At 33.6% G+C, this 21766-nt stretch overlaps 1 protein-coding gene across 2 annotated transcripts in view; it reads right to left on the bottom strand.

Moving 5' to 3' along the window:
• LOC130442015 (uncharacterized) overlaps nucleotides 1–21766 on the bottom strand; it is a 218773-nt gene that overhangs the window by 56824 nt on the left and 140183 nt on the right. For both annotated transcript variants that reach the window (XM_056775967.1, XM_056775968.1), the window contains exon 3: nucleotides 13922–14127. In XM_056775967.1, coding sequence (XP_056631945.1) covers nucleotides 13922–14127 — 206 coding nt within the window. The remainder of the gene's footprint in view (nucleotides 1–13921; nucleotides 14128–21766) is intronic.

The following is a 21766-nucleotide window of genomic DNA, read 5'->3' as shown; positions in this document are numbered from 1 at the left end:
GAGAAGCTTTGTGTCGTAATTTACGAAAGCATTTTTTCGGGCAAAGATATGTCTACTTGGTCAGATACGAAACATGTGTTTAAGACAGACACCGCGCGTGAATTGGAAACGCTTGGTACTGGTTCAACGTTATGAATTTTCCATTAGAGAGTGACCAATGATATTTTCACAGATTGAGAAAATCTTTAAATTCATCCTATATAAAATATATAAAATGGTGATATGAATATATAAAATATTTATATCACCAACACCCCATTCCTTATTTCTCAATCCTTTGTCCAGTTTAAATACTTCGAAAGGTTGCCTCTTATAAAAATATACCAAAAAATTAAGGAACTGCAAAGGTATGGGTCCAAGATCAAGACCAATTTGAACCCTACAAGACAAAGAACAAGACTGGACGCTGTAAGACCAAGATCATTACCACTTATTACATTGCAGGACCAAGACCAAGACTAACTTAATTCCGGACTTGATCTTGGTCTTGCATTTATTCACCACTAACTGTAGTTTAAAAGGCTAGAAATCATTTAAAAAGGACTAAATATACAAAAACTCTATGTTTTAGAGGCGCATGACTGGACTGTAGATAAACCACCAAAAGGAGTTGGACAAGATGACAGTATGAGCCCATTCTTGTTCAATTTAATTATGGATAAAATGGTTAATAGCGTGAAAGAAGTTTTGGACGACGTAATCTTGATAACCGAAAACAAGGATCACCTTTATCGGTTCAAAACAACAGCCGTAAACTTTGATATGTAGGTATCTGTAGAAAAAACAGAATCAATGGTAATTGTAAAAATGAGTCTACAAGATGTGAGCTAGCTGTGAACGATAACCCCACTCATCAGTGTATGCAATGTGCATCCCTACTAGTCGAGATAACAAGCGCCAGAAACTTACAACAAGAGGTTCGAACCCAAGTAAATAAGGCCTTAAGAATCTGTGATTTTATAGAAAAACAAATATATGTCCATTGATTGTGGAGTACGCATATACAATACAATCGTAAGAGCTATACTCACATATGCAGGGGAAGCTCGAGCCAAAGAGTTCAAATAAGAAATAAAGTTATAAGAGAAGCTCTGAAAATTCAGGATAAAGTACGATTCACGAGACCGAGACCACGTAGACAGAATGATGGAAAGATCGATGAGATGAATGGGAAAACGATGAAAATTCAACTTGGCACAAAAGCAAGATATCTGCTAAATAGTAGAAGCAACAAGACTAAATTTTAAGAAGAGGAAAAGAAAAAGGGTTCACACTCATCGTCTATTTATTCATCGATGTGTAATTTAGGCCACAGGGGATTTCACGATTTCACTAATGCCAACTTTCGGTCAATGAGAATTTTTTTTATAGTAGTATTCTTAAGGGCATCGGATACAGTACAATCAGATTCCAATTCCTGTTGTGCAAAAACTTGAAGCATAAATTTTCTCTCATAATTCACCTTTATGCTTTGAGTGACGTTTTGGTTCATAGGGTGGATGAGAAATGTGCAATTAGAAGGCATGGATAAAATTGTTAATTGCCCTATGTAATGTACTGATAGCTTTCAAATAGATGCCAAGTCTCGTTGCTTTTGTGCTTTGTCAATGACTAACAAGAACAGTTTGTGCGTCCCAATAGCATTCGTACAGGGCATGAAAGTTAGTTTTTCTTTGGAAACTGTACAATCTAGGGCATTTACTTCTAAGTTAGGTGCCAGCGTTTTGTCTGGTATCGTTTTCCATTAAAAAAACATACTCTTTCGTATTACAGATTTGCAAATAAGTCTTTCCCCTTAATAATATTCATAAATTTGTCCTGGAACTGTTTTACAGCGCCGATTATTTTGAGTTGACCTATTCCAAGTATCTTTATACATTTCTCCAGTCACCAATTAGGTACTGGTAAAAAAAATCTCCTCGCCCAAGCCTTTCGTTAAAGTACTTCACCTTCTCAATCAAAATATCGCCTTATGCAGGAAAATTTTTGCGTCCCTCTTCTATAAACCATGTTAATAATGCATCTTCGAGTTGTCGATTTCTTGACGTTTTTAAAGTCTTTCGAGTACCGGTACCCTTTTCAGTTCTCACCACATAAGATCGTATCAGTTCTCCCTTCTTATTATCAAAAATTGTCGATTTGCCCACACCATATGTCTACGCTAGAGAACTGAAAGAAATACCTTTTTTGAGTTTATCTTAAATCTCGCATTTCTCAGAAATAGTGACAGTAACGTGCTTCTTTTTATGTATCATACCTACTCGACATTTGATTAGTAACTGGGTTGTCAATGAGTGAAAATGCGAGTAATGAGGCGTTCGAATTATATAGGTGTTCAGATTAGAAGGGGTTCGGATTAGAAGGGGTGAGGATTGAAGAAGGCCTGCTGTACAGAACTATTCAAATGATGGATTGACTAAAAAGCACTAGGTTTTTAAAATTACATTAAAAATAATAAGAAATGGTTTTTTCCTCAGTTGCTACTTAGACGACGAATATTTAGTGTGTTTTACAGTTTAATGTCTTTTCACTCTCTCATGGATGTTGATAATTAAAATGCATAAGAAACGCCTCATCGTTTTCTCATTGATGTACGGAAGCATTACAATAATCCAACAAATGGATTTGACGGGAGAGATTTAGGACTTGACGAGGTTATTCGCAAGAGAAGACAAAACATGAAAAAACAAAAATTTGGAATAGATAAAGTTTTTGAATCAGAGTACTCAGTATCAACACTGTCAAATAAAAACAAAAGTACTGTGAATATATTATATCTTAAAAATAAGGTCGAAAAATTTCCTGGTGCATTGATTTTTGTCTCAAATCACATCATTTTAGAAAATTTATAGGAAATTAATATGTTCTCAAAAACTCTCATCACTCTAAATGTGTTTGTAGAACGTTTAACCGTTTGTAGATATAACGACTTTTGAGAGTCAATATTAATTTTCCCTTCAGGTCACAAGGTTACGATAGAAAGAAAGGAGATTACTTCTTCTTACGCATTATCGTTTCGGTTGCGAAGGTCGCGCTATAAACGAAAAATAGAACGCACACTACGTGATATCATAAAAAATATCAACCGCTCACGTTGTCGGTTAATCTTATGAGGATAACTTTTATGTTTGTAAACGATATTACGAGTCTCGAGTAGTTTGTGTTTAAATGAATTTCTACTGTCTACTCCAATTTATATATCATTTTTCAAAACGAAATTCGTGAAGACTATAATTTGGTTAACAATAGAGGAATGAGTAAACAAAAAATAATGTTCATAAGAAGCAACAAGCGGACTCGGAGAATGAGGTGCGTACGAAAATGTATTGATATATAGTTAGCCTAGACCAGTTCCATGCATAAACAAAATATTGCGTGTCAGTGTAAAGTATGAGGCCAAAAAAATAAACCAAAGCTACGCAATAAATTGAAAGAGGAAAGATGTCCACCGAAATTGTGAAAATCGAATAATTGGAATATCGAGCCATCATCAAGTACCTATATTTAAAATGGTTAAGAGGTAAGCAGATCTACGAAGATATGCTTAATACACTTGGTGATCAATGTCCTTCGTATGCGACCGTGAAAAATTGGACTGCAAGCTTCAAAAGAGGCAAATTTTTCATTGAAGATGATGACAATTCGACATTACTGACATTACAAGATAATATGAGGAAGACGATGAAAATGTCTCATAACCTTTTGTTATGGCATATATAGACTTACAAGTTTATATGGGTCAAACTAATATGATTACCGTTGAATCAATCATCAAAAAGAAGTGCAGAAAACAGGAGACAAACAATGAATACTAATATTCTTCTTTCTAACATGGATGAGCACATTAATAGGCCACTATCTGTTCATTGTTAGCAAGTTTTCACTAGAAATCCATCATTTGGGTGGTCTCAATTGTGGTCTTTTTCCTTCTAGCTAGTTTTAATTCGCGTTCTTAATAAATCTACTTTTTTTCACTATTTTTATATGTTTGCTTGAGAATTTCTCTCTATCTCACTCACCTTCCTATGTCCTGTATTTCACTTTGCTGTTCCATATTTTCATTCCGTATTTTGTTTCGTAGATTTTTGCCTTGTATATTTCTTAGTATTTCCATTTCGATTGTTTTCATTATCTGTAGTGTTCTACTTCTATCTAGACTTGTTTCTGCTGCATATTTAATGATATCGTCTCAAATTCGAGTCGCTTCCATTGTTTGTTCTCTTACTTCGTAAAAAAAATTTTCCTTGACTCGTTATTTTGCCTCCCAAGTAATTAAAATGATACATTTGATCGATATTTTTTGAGACTATTTTACTTACTTATTTCAATCTTATTTGAAGATTACAACTCACCCCATTTTTGATAGTTGAAATAAATGGTAAATTGAGACGAAGATGTAAGTAAATTTTGATTTCCATATATTTCAGGAGGAAAACCACGTTTTATTCTAAAACAAATAATAATTACGCACATTATATTACAAATTCTCCGCCACTGATTTATGATGTTGGAGTTTACTTTGTCGATCATAAAAATTGTACTATTACCATGTTTGAATAAACCATAGTATAGCAGTAAACGGTTTATCTCTTATTATCAGTAATATCTCTTCATATGAAAATAAGAGCTGGGTGTTGTTACGATCTGGAACTTCAAGGACTTTTAGGTATTATCTAGACGTTTTATGATCATACCCCAGTTCACCTTCACGATATGATACCAGTCTATAAATGAATTTCTGATAAACTTTCTTCTATTCAGTGGCGTGTATGTATGTTCAGAGAGACTGTATTTTCTTATATGGGCTGGTTCAGCTACTTCAAGCAATAGCTCAGTACGTGCTTGTATGTTTCACTATAGCTGTATACATCCACTCTAAGTTTCTTGTAATGCGGACAATATTTTTTCCCGCTAGGTTTCTATACACTATAATATCCACCAACCAGGAATTATTACATCCGTTGGTTATACAAGATTTGCTACTTAATTTTTGAGACAAATGACCATTTGTTTTGAAGTGCTTTTGTTAGATTTGCATCGACTTGGTAGACCCATACAGTTGATTGTTAATCAGTTTTCTGTCACCTTCACACAAGGATGTTCATAAAGTTAGAAGAACTATGTGGAGTGACCCAGTTTGGTTTCAAAAGCGGTACGGGTACACGCGAAGCAGTTTTCTGCCTATATACCCTCGTTCAAAACTGCATTGACCAACGAAAAGACGTTTACATCATATTTATCGACTACGAGAAGGCGTTTCATACCGTCAAGCATGACACTATGATAAAAACGCTGCAGAGCGCCAACATCGCAGCAGAGATATAAAAATTATTCAAAACCTCTACTGGAACCAGAGAGCACGGGTTAGGCTGAATCAGATAATCAACACAGAAGACTTCAAAGTTTTAAGAGGGGTACGCCAAGGGTATATTTTGTCTCCTATCCTGTTCAACATCTCTGTAGAGAATGTCTTTGCTGAAGCTCTTGAGGACTCTGATTATGGCGTTAATGTTAAAGGATACCCGCTGAATGATCTTCGATATGCAGACGATACGGCAATACTCACAGAGAACGTTCTCGAGATGCAATTATTACTGGATGAAATAAATAATATTGGGAAATCATATGGCTTAAAAATAAATGCAGCAAAAATCAAGTGCATGGCTATAAGTACAAATGCAATTTTAAGTGCCCAACTGAAGTGAAGACGTTTAAATATCTAGGGATACTATAAATGAGGGACCCTCGGCAGGAAATTAAATGCCGCATTGAACACGCAAGACAGGCATTCAATAAATTTAAACCGATGTTGTGTAACCGTAATCTTTCCTTTGACCCTCGGTATAGAATAATCAAATGTTATGTGTGGTCAATTTTACAGTACGGCATGAACATCAAAGATATCGTTCATCAATAAACTAGAAGCCTTCGAAATGTGGATCTTCGAAGAATGTATACTATGAACAGTCAGAGTGAGGAACGAGGATATACTAAGAAGAGTGAGAGTGAGTTGTTCACCTTGATCAAGGTGCAAAAGGTTGAATACTTGGGTCACGTTCTTATTGGAAGAAGATATACAACATCCCAATTGATAATACAAGAAAATATCGAAGGAAAGAGAGGCGTAGGTCGAAAACAAATGTCCAATAAGCTGACCATAAGCGCCAACGTACTGTAGGTGCAAGGAAGTAGAAGAAGGCGAAGTCAACTGTCACGATCTTATGAACGTCTTTCGAAGCACCACTATTAATTTCTTCAGCATTTCTTTAGACCATTCGACACGAGCTTTTTTTGAGCGATTGTCAAATTATGCGGTATCCAAAGCGAATAAATCATTTTGACAGCCAAATGTTCATCCAATATTGAATTCGGAAAACCAACGAAACACGTTGGCTCGAGATGGTGCTAGATCACCAAAAGCCGAATCGAGTTGATAGGCAGACTGCTGTTGGTTTAATCCACACCAAAATTCATAGAAAATCATCGTACGAAAATGTTCATGATTCATTTTCATTTTTTGACCAAGAAAATGTTTCAATTGTCTGTAAACTACTCAAATAGCACTAGTATAGCAACACGTTCAGCATTAAACATGTCAAACTTCACTATGACAATAAATGATAGAGCTAAGAATACTGCAGTTTATTGACCTCTCCTAAGGAACCTTCTCTTTTATTTCTATCTTTATTTCAACACAATACAAACCAATATTGATTCAATTCACCATAGTTTGATTGAATAAGATGGGAATAGTTGTTTGCGAATACAGTAGAAGTAGAATTAGTTGTAATGAACAATTAGTAAAGTTCTTACAACGTAATAAGAGGCGATTAAAGTTTATAAATTGTAGAAATTCTATAAATACCCAACGTTGCTTCTAATTTTTCAGTATTCAATACCATATAATTCATTCGGTCACAAACAGTAAGCTCTTTTCAAATACTATATTTAATTAGCTATAAGAATGTTTCTACGGTAGAAACCTAACTAAAACGAGAATAATAAATAAGTAGGGAAAGAACCAACAATTCTGTGAATGTAAAGAAAAGAGTTACATCTGCTGACTGTAATTTTCTTGAAGCTTATTCTCGCTTTTAAAATACTATCGAAACTTTTTAAATTTTCTAAAGTAAATTGAAACTGTTTGTCTGATTACCGTAATGACCATTTTTTCCATGTCCCTCAGAAAATGTTAGTTTTTTTATTATTATTATAGAAAGGAATCTGAACAAAACGAACCTAATACAAAATTCAGGAATATCTTAATACATGAAGATTGATAATAGTACATATCAGAATAGTACATAATTGATTAAAACGTCTTTTTGTTATCGAAATTTTCGGCTTACTAGAAAAAGTGAATAGACTATGATGGAATATATAAATATGTAGATTTTTTATAAACCGAGTTGACGTAGTCACATCTCCTTAGGGAGAGCTTTAATAAAAATTTATAGCACTAAAACTAGTACCAAAAATTTTAAATCTTCCCACATCATACGGCAGAATATTGACCCTTAACTACTGACACGAAGTCTGGTAGATTCTGCGGTGTCTGATGGTTCTACTCCCACCATAAGTAGTAGCTTTCTACTTAGTAGTTTCTTTGTGGTAGCAAATCGATAATTATACGATATTGTTATTTCCACAAACCACCTATTTCCCGGACGTTTAACACCAAGGATTCTATTTTAAATCTATTTTTCAATTAGAATTAAAAGCTCTAGATTGATTTGCTAGCATGAATAGATTTCAAGCTGTCGAATTTGATACTGAACACACTGTTTACACCAATACTTACAATTACACTGTCGGACGCGCGTTTCGATAACCAAGTTATCGTTTTCAGTGACTGAAGTTAGTGGGTCAGTCTCTGAAGACGATAACTTGATTATCAAAACGCGCATCAGTAACTGTAACTGTATGTGTTGGTGTAGTGGTGGTGTAAACAGTGTATTCAGTATGAATATCACCAACGGTTCCAGAGATTCCAACTTGGTTTACGAATTTGACACAAAACTGATTAATTTTATGTTAGTAGACATTGAAAAGTTTCTCTTGATGATTGATTATCGTTGTGTTATGCTCGTATTATTGTCTCTCACTTTCGATAAATGTTTCGTATAACACGGCAAATCTATTGATATAATTTCTATTTGTCATGCTTCTTTACCCATCCATTCCATCATTTTTGATGGAATTTCCTCCTTAGCGCAAGATTTACATCTCTTATTTACTTTATTGTCTTTTCAACTTCCACTTTGGGTGTTTCTTCTATAACTTTTACCTATTCTCTCTATGATATTAAATGGTGTAGTGGTATGATTCTTATCCACGTAATATCTTTTCATGGAAAGAGGATACAGACAAAATTTAAAAAAAAATTAAAACCTTTTTTCGACAGCTGTTAAAACTTCGACAGGCGCCACTTGGATCTATATGATAATGATTATCATGGTCACAGTTAGGACATCAAAGGTGTAATATTATGGCAAAAGTATTTGTTCGTCCCACAACGTCATGGGGCAGGCACGGACAAAATGATGAACCTGATCGGGGAATATAAAGTACATCTCTATGCGTTTAGAAGCACAGCTCCCTTTGGAACCGTAGTAATTTCCTACTGATTCCTCTTCTGTTCAAGCCAACGGCGCTTGCTTCACTAACAGGGTAACATATAAAATATCATTACATAAATATTTCGTGCTAATATTTTTACAGTTTTATGTCAAATTCGACAACTTGATGTCTATCTATGGTGGCAGATCCATCTAGGTCACTGAACTTTTAATTTTGATAAATAGTACGTATCGATAATTCTATTTCAGTTCAGCTACTCCAAAATTCGGATATCCAAATAATAATATATTGTGTATCACTCAGCAAATTTAAGATTGAAATTCAACAGTATCATTACTAGAAAATTTCAAATTAAACAAAGATACAACAATGTAAGCCAAATATACCCTGTATTAAATTCAAATAAATTTTATAAATTCTTAATTTCTCTTTAAACTATATAAGGAAAATGCCAGATATAATAGTATAATAGTCCCCCCCTTAAAACTATACAGGTAGTTGCCCAGGTAGTGCTTCAAATGGATTATCGTGAACCGAATATTAGCCTCAAAAATTTTTTGTATATACTGTGCCTTCAAAGTGTGTAACAGGAGTTCATCTTCTTTTTCACGCGTTCTTTACCGGCACGGTACCGGGTGCAGCCATAACCGCAATCAACGAATTTTGAGATTTCACCGCTATAAGATTCTCATCTAGAATTTCATATATCGGTGGTTTTTCAACTTTAAATATGAGTTCCTTAGTATCAATACTGTAGATCTCTCTTTCCATTTTATCTTGTTGATATACACAATACAACTGATACTAACAAAAAAAACATGAAAAATATAAGCAAGATAAGTCTTTTTATTCGAACGGTGTTTCTGCGAAGTGGTACACGCTGCGAATCGGCTCTTCGTAGAGGGGTTTCATTGCTAGAAACGTTCCACTCTGTAACGGAAGTCTGCCAGTAGTGTGACGGTTGTTGAACAAGAAGGTCATTAAAAAACAGTGATGTTATTTGTAACCAACAATAAATCGTGCAATAAGACTCGATTAACAAGCACGTACCATTAGATGCGCGACGCTAAAATTATAACCAACCTTGTATCTACAACATATTTGAAGATATGGTTTCATTAAGATCTCTCTAATTGGGGGCCTCATCCCCTTGATCAACCCTATTCCTCTACCAGCAGCATCTTATTTTCTACGTTTGTATGTTATTTTCTACGTTTGTATGTTATTTTCTACGTTTGTATGTTATTTTCTACGTTTGTATGTTATTTTCTACGTTTGCATGAGAAGTGGGAATTTCTAGGTTTGACTCAAGGTAGAAGTTGAAGAACGAAATTAAGATGTATTCTCAGGTTTGGTCATTGATTATGACTGCATAAATCAAAGTCATGAAATCTATCTGATAATTGAAAAAACTTCTTTAATAGGAGCTGTCATTTATTTCGCGAACTGGAAGAATCGATAAACCATTAATTAATTCTCAGTTTCTCCTCAAAATTAACATCCAAATTTACTTTTCCTACTTGTAGCTTTGGTTTATTCGCTTCTAATTTCGATTAATATCAATTCCTCATCTTATTCTGGGTAAATGGAAATTATTGAACGTAGTATTCTTTCGAACGATCGTTACCCGCTCTAACCTTCTTTCAGCCATTATTACCAAAGGTTTTATCGTGGAGCCAGCCCAGGTCGTTTAACTACAATTTTATTGGTTATTTCAGCTAGCATCTTCCAGTTTGCTTTGTTCCGATAAGCTTCCTGAAAACAATGTAAATCATCTTGTGAAATTTTTTATTGTTAGCTACAACAAGGAGTTACGATACGAGAAATATAAAAAAGAAAGTGATTTCGATTTTTAGAGCTCTTGAATAAAATTGCTGGACCGGCAAATGTGATAAAACTTTCAGTAGACCATAAAAATTAAGATATTTTCATTATTATTCTTCACTCTCTATATTCAAAAAGTATATAAAATATTATTATCATTCAGTTTTTTATTTTTTATTTCTCAGATGTATGATATAAATGAAAAAAGTGGGAAAACATTGTCAGATATACGAGGTTCGGAATATAAGTGAGGGAAATCATTTTTATGATATTTAATTTAAAAACGTCATTCTCCTAACTTTACTATCCATGTCAACTAATACATACTACATTTTATTTGCTAGGTTTCGAACCAATAAAAATAATTTGGTTTCTTCAAAGTCACAGAAGTCATCTATTGGGGTCCAAGATATCGGAAAATACTACTTTCGGTTTTACCAATAGCTGGACTGGTTAACTTCCAGTTAGGCTCCTCGATTCGATTTATGAATTGTATGAAATGGCAGTTCCAATTATAGAAACAGATTGCATTTGATGGAAAGATATCTTATGTTTGAGATATTGGCCAATAAAGATAACTTAGCTTAATAGAAGCTAATATTAATTGAACATAACAAGAAAATCGAAGCGTTTGTAGGTTTGCTTAACATTATCAAGTGAAAATTTCCAACAAATACAACACCACCACCACAAATAAAATAATACCCTGTTTAATTTATAAATCCGGTTTACAAAGACGAACCGGATGTCAAGTATAAGTAAAACCAGCAGCACCATCTTTCGACGTCTGGGATCTTGGTGAATGTATTCTACGAACTCGAAAACTCTACAGTAACGTGTTTTTACTATGACCAAGCATATTTGAAGTATAGCACTAAAACATTCATCACTGCCAAGAACATATTTTGTATTTATCTGTAGAGCTTCCTGATAATATTCTTAATAATCTGAAATCGATGTCATCCAGGTTTCTTTTCAGGGTTTTGTCATTTTTAGACAAAAAGTTTTGGACTTATATGCCTGTGTATGCAGGTGCATTACCATGGGGGAAAACTATAGTTTCATGTCTGCCAAGGGCAGATCTTTTTTAACAAACATCTATGTTGCTAAAACATAAAGAGAAAGTTGTTAAATTACAAAATTTGTGAACTCTAATTTGAAATTTTTACCACGCTTATACTAGCTTCACCTTACATGGATTTGTTTGTTTGCGACTCTCCTTTGAAGCTTATTACTGTTAGTGTATCCCCCACCACTTCAATTGCGTACGTTAGCCGAGCGAGCTGAAACATCAACCTCCGGATTCACGGGGTTCAAATCTCGTTCACGTTTGTTTGTCGGCAACTTTTTTTTAAGAAATTATCACTGCTAATTTTCTTTTTGCATCGCTACAAATTTTACTGTTTGCGCTCTCTTGGAGAATCCCTATATTCCCAGTATTACTTCAGATTTTAACACTTTTATTGTATTGTCCGAGAAGAATTCCAAATCCATGCACCCCCTGCTGGAGATTTACGATACTGAATTTTATTTTTGACAATAAATCGAATTGAAATGTGGAAAATGAATTTAGTTTAGGAAAATGAAAAATCATGCTTTCATGGCATATCAAAATAAAAAGTGAAAAATAAATATAGTATTAAAAAACTAAGAAAACCGCTTTTGAAGTACATCAAACTAAAAAAATTATAAATATTTTTTCTTAAAGCGCTTTGGTACTAGTTTCTAGTACACCGAGCGCCAGACTCTTTTTTGATAATAATACCATTATTTTTATTTCCTTATTGTTTTGAGCTTATTTTAAAAAAAAAATTCTAATTTTATCTTTTGATGTAATCCTTATTTTTTTTTTCAATATATTTATCGTTTCATTGAAAAATTGACACTTGGTTTACCACTACTAGCTTTACACTTATTAGAGTTGTTTAAATATAAGTTGACAACCTTAGATTAGATGTTAGACTCCACTAATCCCCTTCTATATCTGCTTTTGTTTCAATATGTTTTCAGAATTATTAGAAAACTGCCTGTACTAATTATACTGTATTAATCGCGCGTGAGTTCTTCTGTTTTTCAAAATATCAAAATGATTCAAGCAATCAATAATCCTTTGAATAGAATGATCTCGGCAGCCGTCAGGTTGGAAGAAATGAATTCCTCAAATATCTGAAAGAAGTTCGTTCAATGATGATGAATGATGATGGATCCTAGTTCGGTACACCAAACATTCGTTTTTTAAAAAACTGTCTTCTCGATTTAACTACGTGATTGGGTTTACCACCGCTTCAATATCAATTTTTTTGCAAGGTCGGATCGTTGAAAAAACTATTAAATAATGAAAATTTAGATTTTATAAAAATAGTTCTCCTAAAGACTAAAAGAACTGCAGCCGACTTGCTTCGGCACATTCTTCTAAAGTCTTCTAAATTCTTTGCAAATGCGTTTAACTTGTGTTTATAATTAGGCTTCAATCTTTAATTGACATTTTGGCATCTGCATTTATGGATTCAAAGCAATTAAGTTTCCTGCATCAGTTTCATCACAAACACTTGTATCTTTATTTCTATAATGCATTGGAATTTTTGGAACAATTATCATATTTATCGATGCTTTCCCAGTTCCAAATCACTGATTCACATAAACTATTTTCTCATTTTATTTATAAGGACTAAAGGCTTTTGCTGCAACAAATACTAGTTTTTGCGGAATGAACATTGGGAATTATAGAATTAAGAAAATAGTAAACTTACATGATTCAGTTTACTGGTTACTCAAACTCCATTTTATTGATAAAGAACATGATTATTCACCATTCAAATGTTCAGGGCATTGTTAAAGGATACTATCTAAATCAGTAAATAATTTTCTTTGTATATTTATCTTGATCTTTATTGCTACAATAATAGCCATAAATTAACTATAGGTTTCTCCTTAACCCAAATGAAGTTTGTGACGAGGCAATCTAAGTAAAAAGTTGATCTATGTCAACACGCCGACCATAGGATAAACGCCGACTTTCTATTGTACTTTTTCTATTTATGGTGATAAACCGGTGATAGATACTCTTTAGATCTGTTTAAGTGGAACTCAAAAGACTTAAAGCTCTAGATCAGTGTAAACGTTATCATCAGACCCATTAAAGACCTTTAATCCAAATCTCACATATTTTCTACCAATTTTTTAATGTACCTTTTTGAGTAGCGATCATTAAGGAGCCGTTTTGCAATAAAACTTTAAATGTACTGAAACTTGGATAATAATTATAACAACAACAAATTGGAGAAATGGAGAGACGTGAACTTATTTCACAATTATTCCGAGATAAAGCTTGGAGAAAAATAAAATTTGAATAGAACTGTATGTAATTATTGTTCTTGTGCCTATCACTCTCGCTATCGGGGCAGATTGAACTGGAAATATACTCATAAATTGGATATTGTTCTACTCTGTACCGAAAACTCATAGTATTGGTAAAAATTGATATTCATATATTCATATTTATGTAGGAATCACTCACATCAACGTTAATGAAAGGAACGTCAAAAGATTGATCAGGCGGAGCTTCTTTCGGGACGAATCGGTAGAATTCCTCTTCATCTTTATACCATTTAATGGAATATAAAGCCGCCGATTCTAAATCGTAGTCACAAACCAAAGTTACGTTGCTCCCTCTTTTAACAGCTTCCGGCACTATTATGTGCATATTTTTTAGTGCCCTCGTTTCTGTAACAAAAAGAAAAATATATGAAAGAAAAGGAGAGTGTACAGAAGTTTTATTAGGGTTTTGTTGAAAATATTATCAAGGAAATTCAGAATGGAGAACCTGTCATAAAAATAAATTACCGAAAAGTTCAGAATTATTTAGAATATTTCCCTATTGCTAGATTGCTATACACTGAGCAACATAAAAAATTTATATTTTCATTTTTAAGAACGCTAATTGATCAATTTAGCTACTTAAAAATCAAATTTCCTTATAAGAAAAATAAGAATCCTCAATTTAAACTATTCATAGATATATTGAAATCAATATTTTCTCTGAAAATGACGAATCGTGGTTCTCGTTTATGATCTTGAGAGTGCCAATTAATGTTACGCAAGAGCCCATTTTCATCGAGAGTCAAAAAAGCTCGAACGATCAAAGTTCAAAGCTATGATTATTGTTTATTGTTTCAGATATATTTTATGGTATTGTGTATCTCCTGATCATTACCATTACATTCCTCCTAAAACTCGTTAAGGAAAAGGAGAAAATGACCTAAACTGTGGAAGAAAAAATCAGTGTTTCTCCACCAAGAGGATGCGATGGCTCATTCTGGATTATGTGTCAAAGAAATTTCAAGAGATTTATAGCACTATTCACTCGAAGTAGCATATTGCAGTTCCTATTTGTTTATTAAAATGAATGTAATGAAAGAACCAAACAAAATTTCAATATCAAAATATTTTATTACTCAACATATTCTTCTCTTAATTGGATACATTTATAACATCGAAACTGCAACGTCTCTAGACTCTAACTCAAAAAAAAAAGTGTTTCTTCTTGCTCTGCAAACCAGATCTCCACAGCTTATATTACCTCCTCGTTGGAAGGAAATTTTTTTCAGTTAAGGAAAGAGATGATAGTCGAACGGAGCCAAATCTGGTGAATCAGGGGGGCGTTCTAGTAATTCAAACCTTAAATCACGAGTTTTTTGCATGGTAACCTGAGATTTGTGCAGAGGCGTTGTCCTGCAAAAACAAAACAACTTTGGATAGCTTTCTGCGTCTTTTCTCTTTAATTTTTTTCCGTAGAGTGGTCAGTAATGTCGAATAGTAATGTTCAGTTATTGGTCTATCCTTATCTAAAAAATCAATCATGATTATTCCATGGCAATCTGAAAAAACTGAAGCAAGAACCTTTCCAGCAAATTTTTGGACACTTAGGTCTTGGAGAACCAGAGTGTCGCCATTCCATCGATTGTTGCTTTGTTTCTGGATCGTAGGAATGTACCCAAGTCTCATCCATAGTAACAATTTGGTTTAAGAAGTCTACATCGTTTTCAAATCGAACACAGATCGAACGCGATGCTTCTACCCTTGCACGCTTTTGGTCAACTCTCAAAAATTTGGAGATCCATTTTGCAGCAATTTTTCTCATGTCCAAATTAACGTGAACTATATGTTGAAAGCGTTCGTATGAAATATTCAGTGCTTCAGATATCCGTTTTAGCCCCCAATTCGAGGGTCTGATAAAATCATGTCATGAATACATCGATATTTTCGGGTACTGACACAGAAACTGGCTTTCCCGATCGGTCATCATCTTCAATGGCAAATTTACTTCTTTTGAAGCTTGTAGTCCAATTTTTCACGGTCGCATACGAAGGAAATTGATCACCAAGGCTGGCTTTCCATGTTAAATTTATCGGTTGCAGTTCTTGGTGTGTTATAATTCAATATTTATCTGATTATCTTTGTTGCTGATACCAATAGTGCAGAAAATGGAAAAACAGCTGGATCATCATACGAATTAATTTAATAAAGAACCAAAATTTGCTGAAGCATCTGTTGCTGCATCGTTTGAAGTTAGTTTAGAAATAGTAAAGGCAAATAGTAAAGGCAAAGAAGTCATTTTGGATGGAGAATTAATTGAAAAATTGAAAAAGATATAGAGTAATTAAAGTAACAAATTATCTCATCCACTAGTTTTTGAATTGTACTTAAATCTGAATTGATGTGAATTTCCACTTTTAAATATAATCCTTCTGAAAAAAATGTACCCAATGGTTTATACCCAATAATATGTTTGTGGTGGCTAATTGACAAAACTACGACGCAACGTAAAATAATATGGCCATTGAATCTTCTAGACCAATTTTTTGTAGGTCAAGTGACATTTACGAAAACTTTATGGTCGACCCCATTTTGGAAGAAGTATGATGTTGAAGAGTAACTCGATAGGATGCAAACGACGTCTCAAAACTCTCCCGTGAATTATCATTTGCTCTAATGCTTATTAACGACTTCACCGAGGTGAAAGTATGCCTCATCTCTTAGCATATTTTCTTCATACAACCAATCATTTGGCGTAACGACTGTCAGAAAGCTTTTGAGTCAATCGAGTAAATTCATGCCCTTATTCAAAATTCCTATCGGTGATCTACATGAGATTTGTAGTTGTTCATCACGTCAGCAAATGTCTTCTACCACACTATCTCGAACAGCATCAATGTGCTCGCATGGTTTCATCTCATTTTCCAGAATTTACTTACAATTCTCCCGAATGTGGACACATTTTGTTGAGTATGGTACCAAATGTACAAAATTGCGTTTTGATTTGAACGCCCTTTTTCGCACAAAGCATCGACGATCTTAGAGCACTATTCAATCGAGTATCAATTGAATATCTATCCATCGTTAAAAGTTTAAATTGTTAAAAATTGGAATGAAGAAATGAAGAAAACTTGACGCTAATTTGACCTAAACACCTCCAAGAAGTTGGCACCATATTTTAAAGTTACAAACAATTTGGAGGCTGCTCCATTGTTTGTTATTCTAGGTTTGTTCTACTTTTGTCTACTTGAGAATGAGACTTTTTCAAGATATCATGATTCTGGCGGTTGTTTTAAGTTTGTTCTATATGTTTACAATACATCGCGCTCAAAATAAATTCCCATAAAATGCGCTAAAAATAATTTTTGCTCTAGAGCAATTTCGAGCAATCGCCATTATGATTGTTGTCCTGTGATGTTACATTTTTGTTCTCAATTGTTTCAGAAGTTTGGAGAAATTCATCTTAGAGTAGTATATACCTATTGGAAACGATTTCTGGAAAGTATGGTGCTAGTTTAAAAATTAGTTTTCGCGAAATTTTTGAAAAATAATGTGATAAAAAGTTCTTGTAATATTTGTATTGTAATATATTGAAAATATGAATATGAAAATATCTGTATATCGGATCATAACTCAGTTTACCTCATTTTTATTTAACCTGGTAACTATTACTAGAATAGTTGTAATTTTCGTCTTGCTGAGTATGAGTTGAGAAAAATTTAATGCACATTAGAATTATATACCATCTTATTATTTCATTTTTTTTTTCAAATTTTCCTACAATTCATTATCTTATAAAGTATATTACAAAATAAAATATTTGGTTCTTCACAATACCCGGTAGATTTAAAATGGTTATACATTCATTGATTGACTGATATAGTGCCCTATCCACCAAATAAACCCTTAACCGTCTTTCACTACAAAATCCTACGAAAAACGATCTCAAATCAGTTTTAAAATCGTCACGTGCGTGTTTGTAGGTCTCTGAACGGTTTTACTGACATGTTTCTGTAGATTTATTTTTATTTCACACAATCCACATTGATCCTACCTGTCTCTAAAGACACCTAAAGAATAAAGGTTTTTATATATCAGTGAAATTATTATAAAACGAGACTTTTATTTTGTGGGATTACATTGGAACCAACCATTCAAAACCACTGTTAACTGTCATAGAGTATTTAATGAGGTAACGTGACTAATATGATGTTGGAGTGGCTTGGTCGATGTCCACTCCATGGATTAAAACGAATGTTCAAGTTAAACGGTGATTAAAACTGCTTATTGTATACAAATGAAAATGAACCATAACGAAAAAATTTTTTGGTGGAGATTAGTTCAGAAAAGCTTTACCATGAAGATTTCTTATGTGTATTTTCTACTATTTGGTTGAATTATAAAATTTAGGTTGTCAAATTTTGCTGCTATTAAACCTTTTCTTGTGATTAACTTGAAAACAATTTTCCACAAAACTTTTGGAGCATGTTTAAATCCAGAATTTAATTTTTCATTGTCATAATCGTCGTTGAATTGAATGGCAACTCTGGATGTATTTCCATATTTGCCTACAAAAATACTGGCAAATAACAAAACAACTAATTCCTACTTGTTTGCACTCACAAGCACCTTGACATTTTCTTTTACATTTGCACCGAAGACGTTAAAGTGGACCGGGTAGAGCTGATTTAAAAATTAGTCTCAGCACGTGGGTAGTCTATCTACAACCCTACTCCCCAAAATATTTGAAATATTCAAGTCAGTAGCTTAGCTGGTGAAGACTGAATGAGCAAGGTAAGGTTCAGTGTTCGACATTTTTTCTCTGCTTGACAGTTTCTAGATTAGATACTTAAAATGATTTTCTAAATTTTTGGTTGAAATGGAGCTATAGCAAATTCATTACTTCATTGCTTTTGTCTCTCCTTTAAACGTCTTATCTGAGGAGCTCCTTAGATTTATCTAACCATCACCTAGTTGTATTGAATCCGATAATGAATGTCGCAATAGCTTTGTAATAAGTTTAAAAAATAGGTTTTAATAATACAATACCAAAATAACTATGGAAACAAAAAATAGTTTATTCTCTTGACATCATTTATTCAAATCTTTTTTATGTCAGTTGCATTGAATTGTCTTGCGAGGAGAAGTATTCATAGTTTGGTTGACCAAAACCTTAAGCATTTTTCAAAATATTTCACGGAAAAGCTCTAACCCTACTATAGCCAAATGTAGAGAAACAATACCATGTCACAACATCTGAAAATTGGAAACCAAGTATTTTCACCCAAAAAAATAGAAAAACTGAGCAAAAGACGAAGTCGGGGTTTCCACAAGGATGATAGAGCGTGAATACTATATTTCAAAGAGCATCGTTGCGGAAATTAGCAAGAAATGGTACAAAAACCAAAAAAGTCGAAGTGTCCTAAATATAACTCAAAACAAAAAGCACAGATACCAACGATATATTGTTTTGGCCGCCAGACCAGAATTCTCATATCGAAACAACATGCCAAAACAAAATATCCTCTCTAATTTACCTCAGGCACGTCGAATTGAAGATTTTTAGCACTTTTATCTCGCATAGTTTATGATAGATGAACAATTACGGTTAAAATTTTTTTGAAAAATACGCGAGTCATCCGAGACCTAATGAGAGAAGTACGCCTAGCTGAGGAGCATGGGCCCTTTAATTTCTCCATTTAGTTCAAATTTTTGGTTTACTAGTTCGTAAGCCGTTAATCATATTAAATGATGAAAGTTTCATCAAAGATCCTTATTACAAAATTATATTATCAAATATTATATGCCAAAGTTATTTCGACATACGTTATTAGTGTTAGAGATTTAATAATCAACTTTCACACAAATCATATCACTACTTACAGGAATTTGCAAACACCTGAAAAAACAAAAAGAAATTGGTTTTTCTGACTACTTTAATGTTTTTTATTCAGCAGGACCAAGTTCTGTTTTGCTAACATTGTCATCACCTTCATACTGTTTCGAACTCATCTTGTTCCTGGAGCAGGTCCTGATTGGATGTAGCGGAATTATGAAACTCGGCAGAGGCGGAGCATTTGTTAAAATATTTGGCATTCGTAATTTATGTTTTCATAGCAAGTTGTTTATTTATATTATATCTTTATTTTCCAGAAATATATATATATATATATATATATATATATATATATATATATACGAGGCATATTTTTTAAGTAAGTACCGTTTTGCAATTCCGCCACCGCAATTCCAAGGTCGGCGTTCCACACATGCGCGTTGGTTACCTACATGCCATTACAGTCTGATTCTTCATTGTGTACGTTGTTTACTGAGTGTTTAAGATGCTTCCGACAATCGTCAGTCCCGCCGATTGTGAAGTACAGGCTGTTATACGATTTCTTAGTGCTAAAGGCGTAAAAACGATCGATATTCATCGTGAGATCTCTGAAGTTTACGGACAAAACATTATGAGTGATAGAATGGTAAGGAAATGAGTAAGAGCATTTGAAGATGGCCGCACAAATGTGCATGATGAAGAACGGAGTGGGCGTCCTTCGGTAGTTAATGATGATTTGGTGCAGAAAGTAGACGAAAATGTGAGAGGAAACTGACGCTTTACAATTTCATCATTGTGCGACTACTTTACCTCAATATTCTCGTAGTGTTTTTTATCGCATTGTGACCGAGAACTTGAAATACCGGAAATTGTGTTCACGTTGGGCTCCAAAAATGTTGACGGATCTGCACAAAACCCAACGTTTAGGTAGTACATTGACTTTCCTTGAGCGATACCACAATGAAGGTGAAGAGTTTTTAGACCAAATTGTTACTGGTGACGAAACATGGGTGGCCTACGTCACACCAGAATCGAAACAACAATCCATGGAATGGGGACATTCATCATCACCCAAAAAAGTGAAGTTTAAACAAACAATTTTTGTCCGGAAAATCATGTGCACAGTTTTTTGGGACAGAAAAGGAGTATGGTATAGTGGACTTTCGGCCTCGTAATGAGACAATCCATGAAGAGTCTTATTGTGAGACATTGAACAATCTGCGTCGTGCAATCTAGAGTAAGGGTATCTTTTTGCTGCATGACAATGCCCGTCCTCATGTGGCTAATCGGACCAAAGATCTCAAAAAATCTTTACAATGGGAAACTCTAGATCATCCTCCCTACAGCCCTGATCTGGCGCCCAGCGACTACCATTTGTTCCTGCACTTGAAACACCTGGGCGGTCAGCATCTTCAAGACGATAACGAAGTCATAACAGTTGTAATACAGCGGTTAACAAAAAAATAATTTTTGCACTTCTTTTTCAAATTCCAAAACGGTAGTTACTTAAAAAATATGCCTCGTATATATATATATATATATATATATATATATATATATATATAAATATATATTTATATATATATATATATATATATATATATATATAATTATATATTTATATATATATATATATATATATATATATATATATATATAAACAGTTTCGGTAGCGTAATTTAGTTCGGTTTATCATAAATAGTCGTATTGATCAGACCAAAATAGAAAGTAATCAAAGAATTTGAATAAATTACATAAGTTAGTTAAGAGATAGTGATAACTAAATTATATAAATCAGTGAAGTGTAGAGTGAGATAATTAAATAAATTAAGTTCGTAAGAAAGAGTGTTTATTAATTTAACCTACGACCAGAAAGTGTAAATAAATATGAGTAACATTACAATATCTATATTACGCAGTTTATTGAGAATGTAGAATGTTTACGTAGCGGAGCTATTTTGTCAGCGAACGCATGCTAAATTAACTAACATAAGGAGATACATAAAATATTCTCGAGTGACTACAAACAAATAATTAACACGTTGCAACCTACACCTACCCCCACGCGATGTTTTCGCCGGATTGCACCGTGCACCAAAGAACGAAGGGTCTGTATTAATGATATACTACTACAACTAGAGCACAAATCCAACAGACCCCGTTCAATCCTCATCGAAATTGAGTCATTTTTTCTGAAACTTGGCACAATGA

Source organism: Diorhabda sublineata, chromosome 3 (assembly GCF_026230105.1).
Source record: "Diorhabda sublineata isolate icDioSubl1.1 chromosome 3, icDioSubl1.1, whole genome shotgun sequence".
Classification (NCBI taxonomy): Eukaryota; Metazoa; Arthropoda; class Insecta; order Coleoptera; family Chrysomelidae; genus Diorhabda; species Diorhabda sublineata.
This window is presented reverse-complemented; position numbering and strand designations above follow the sequence as displayed.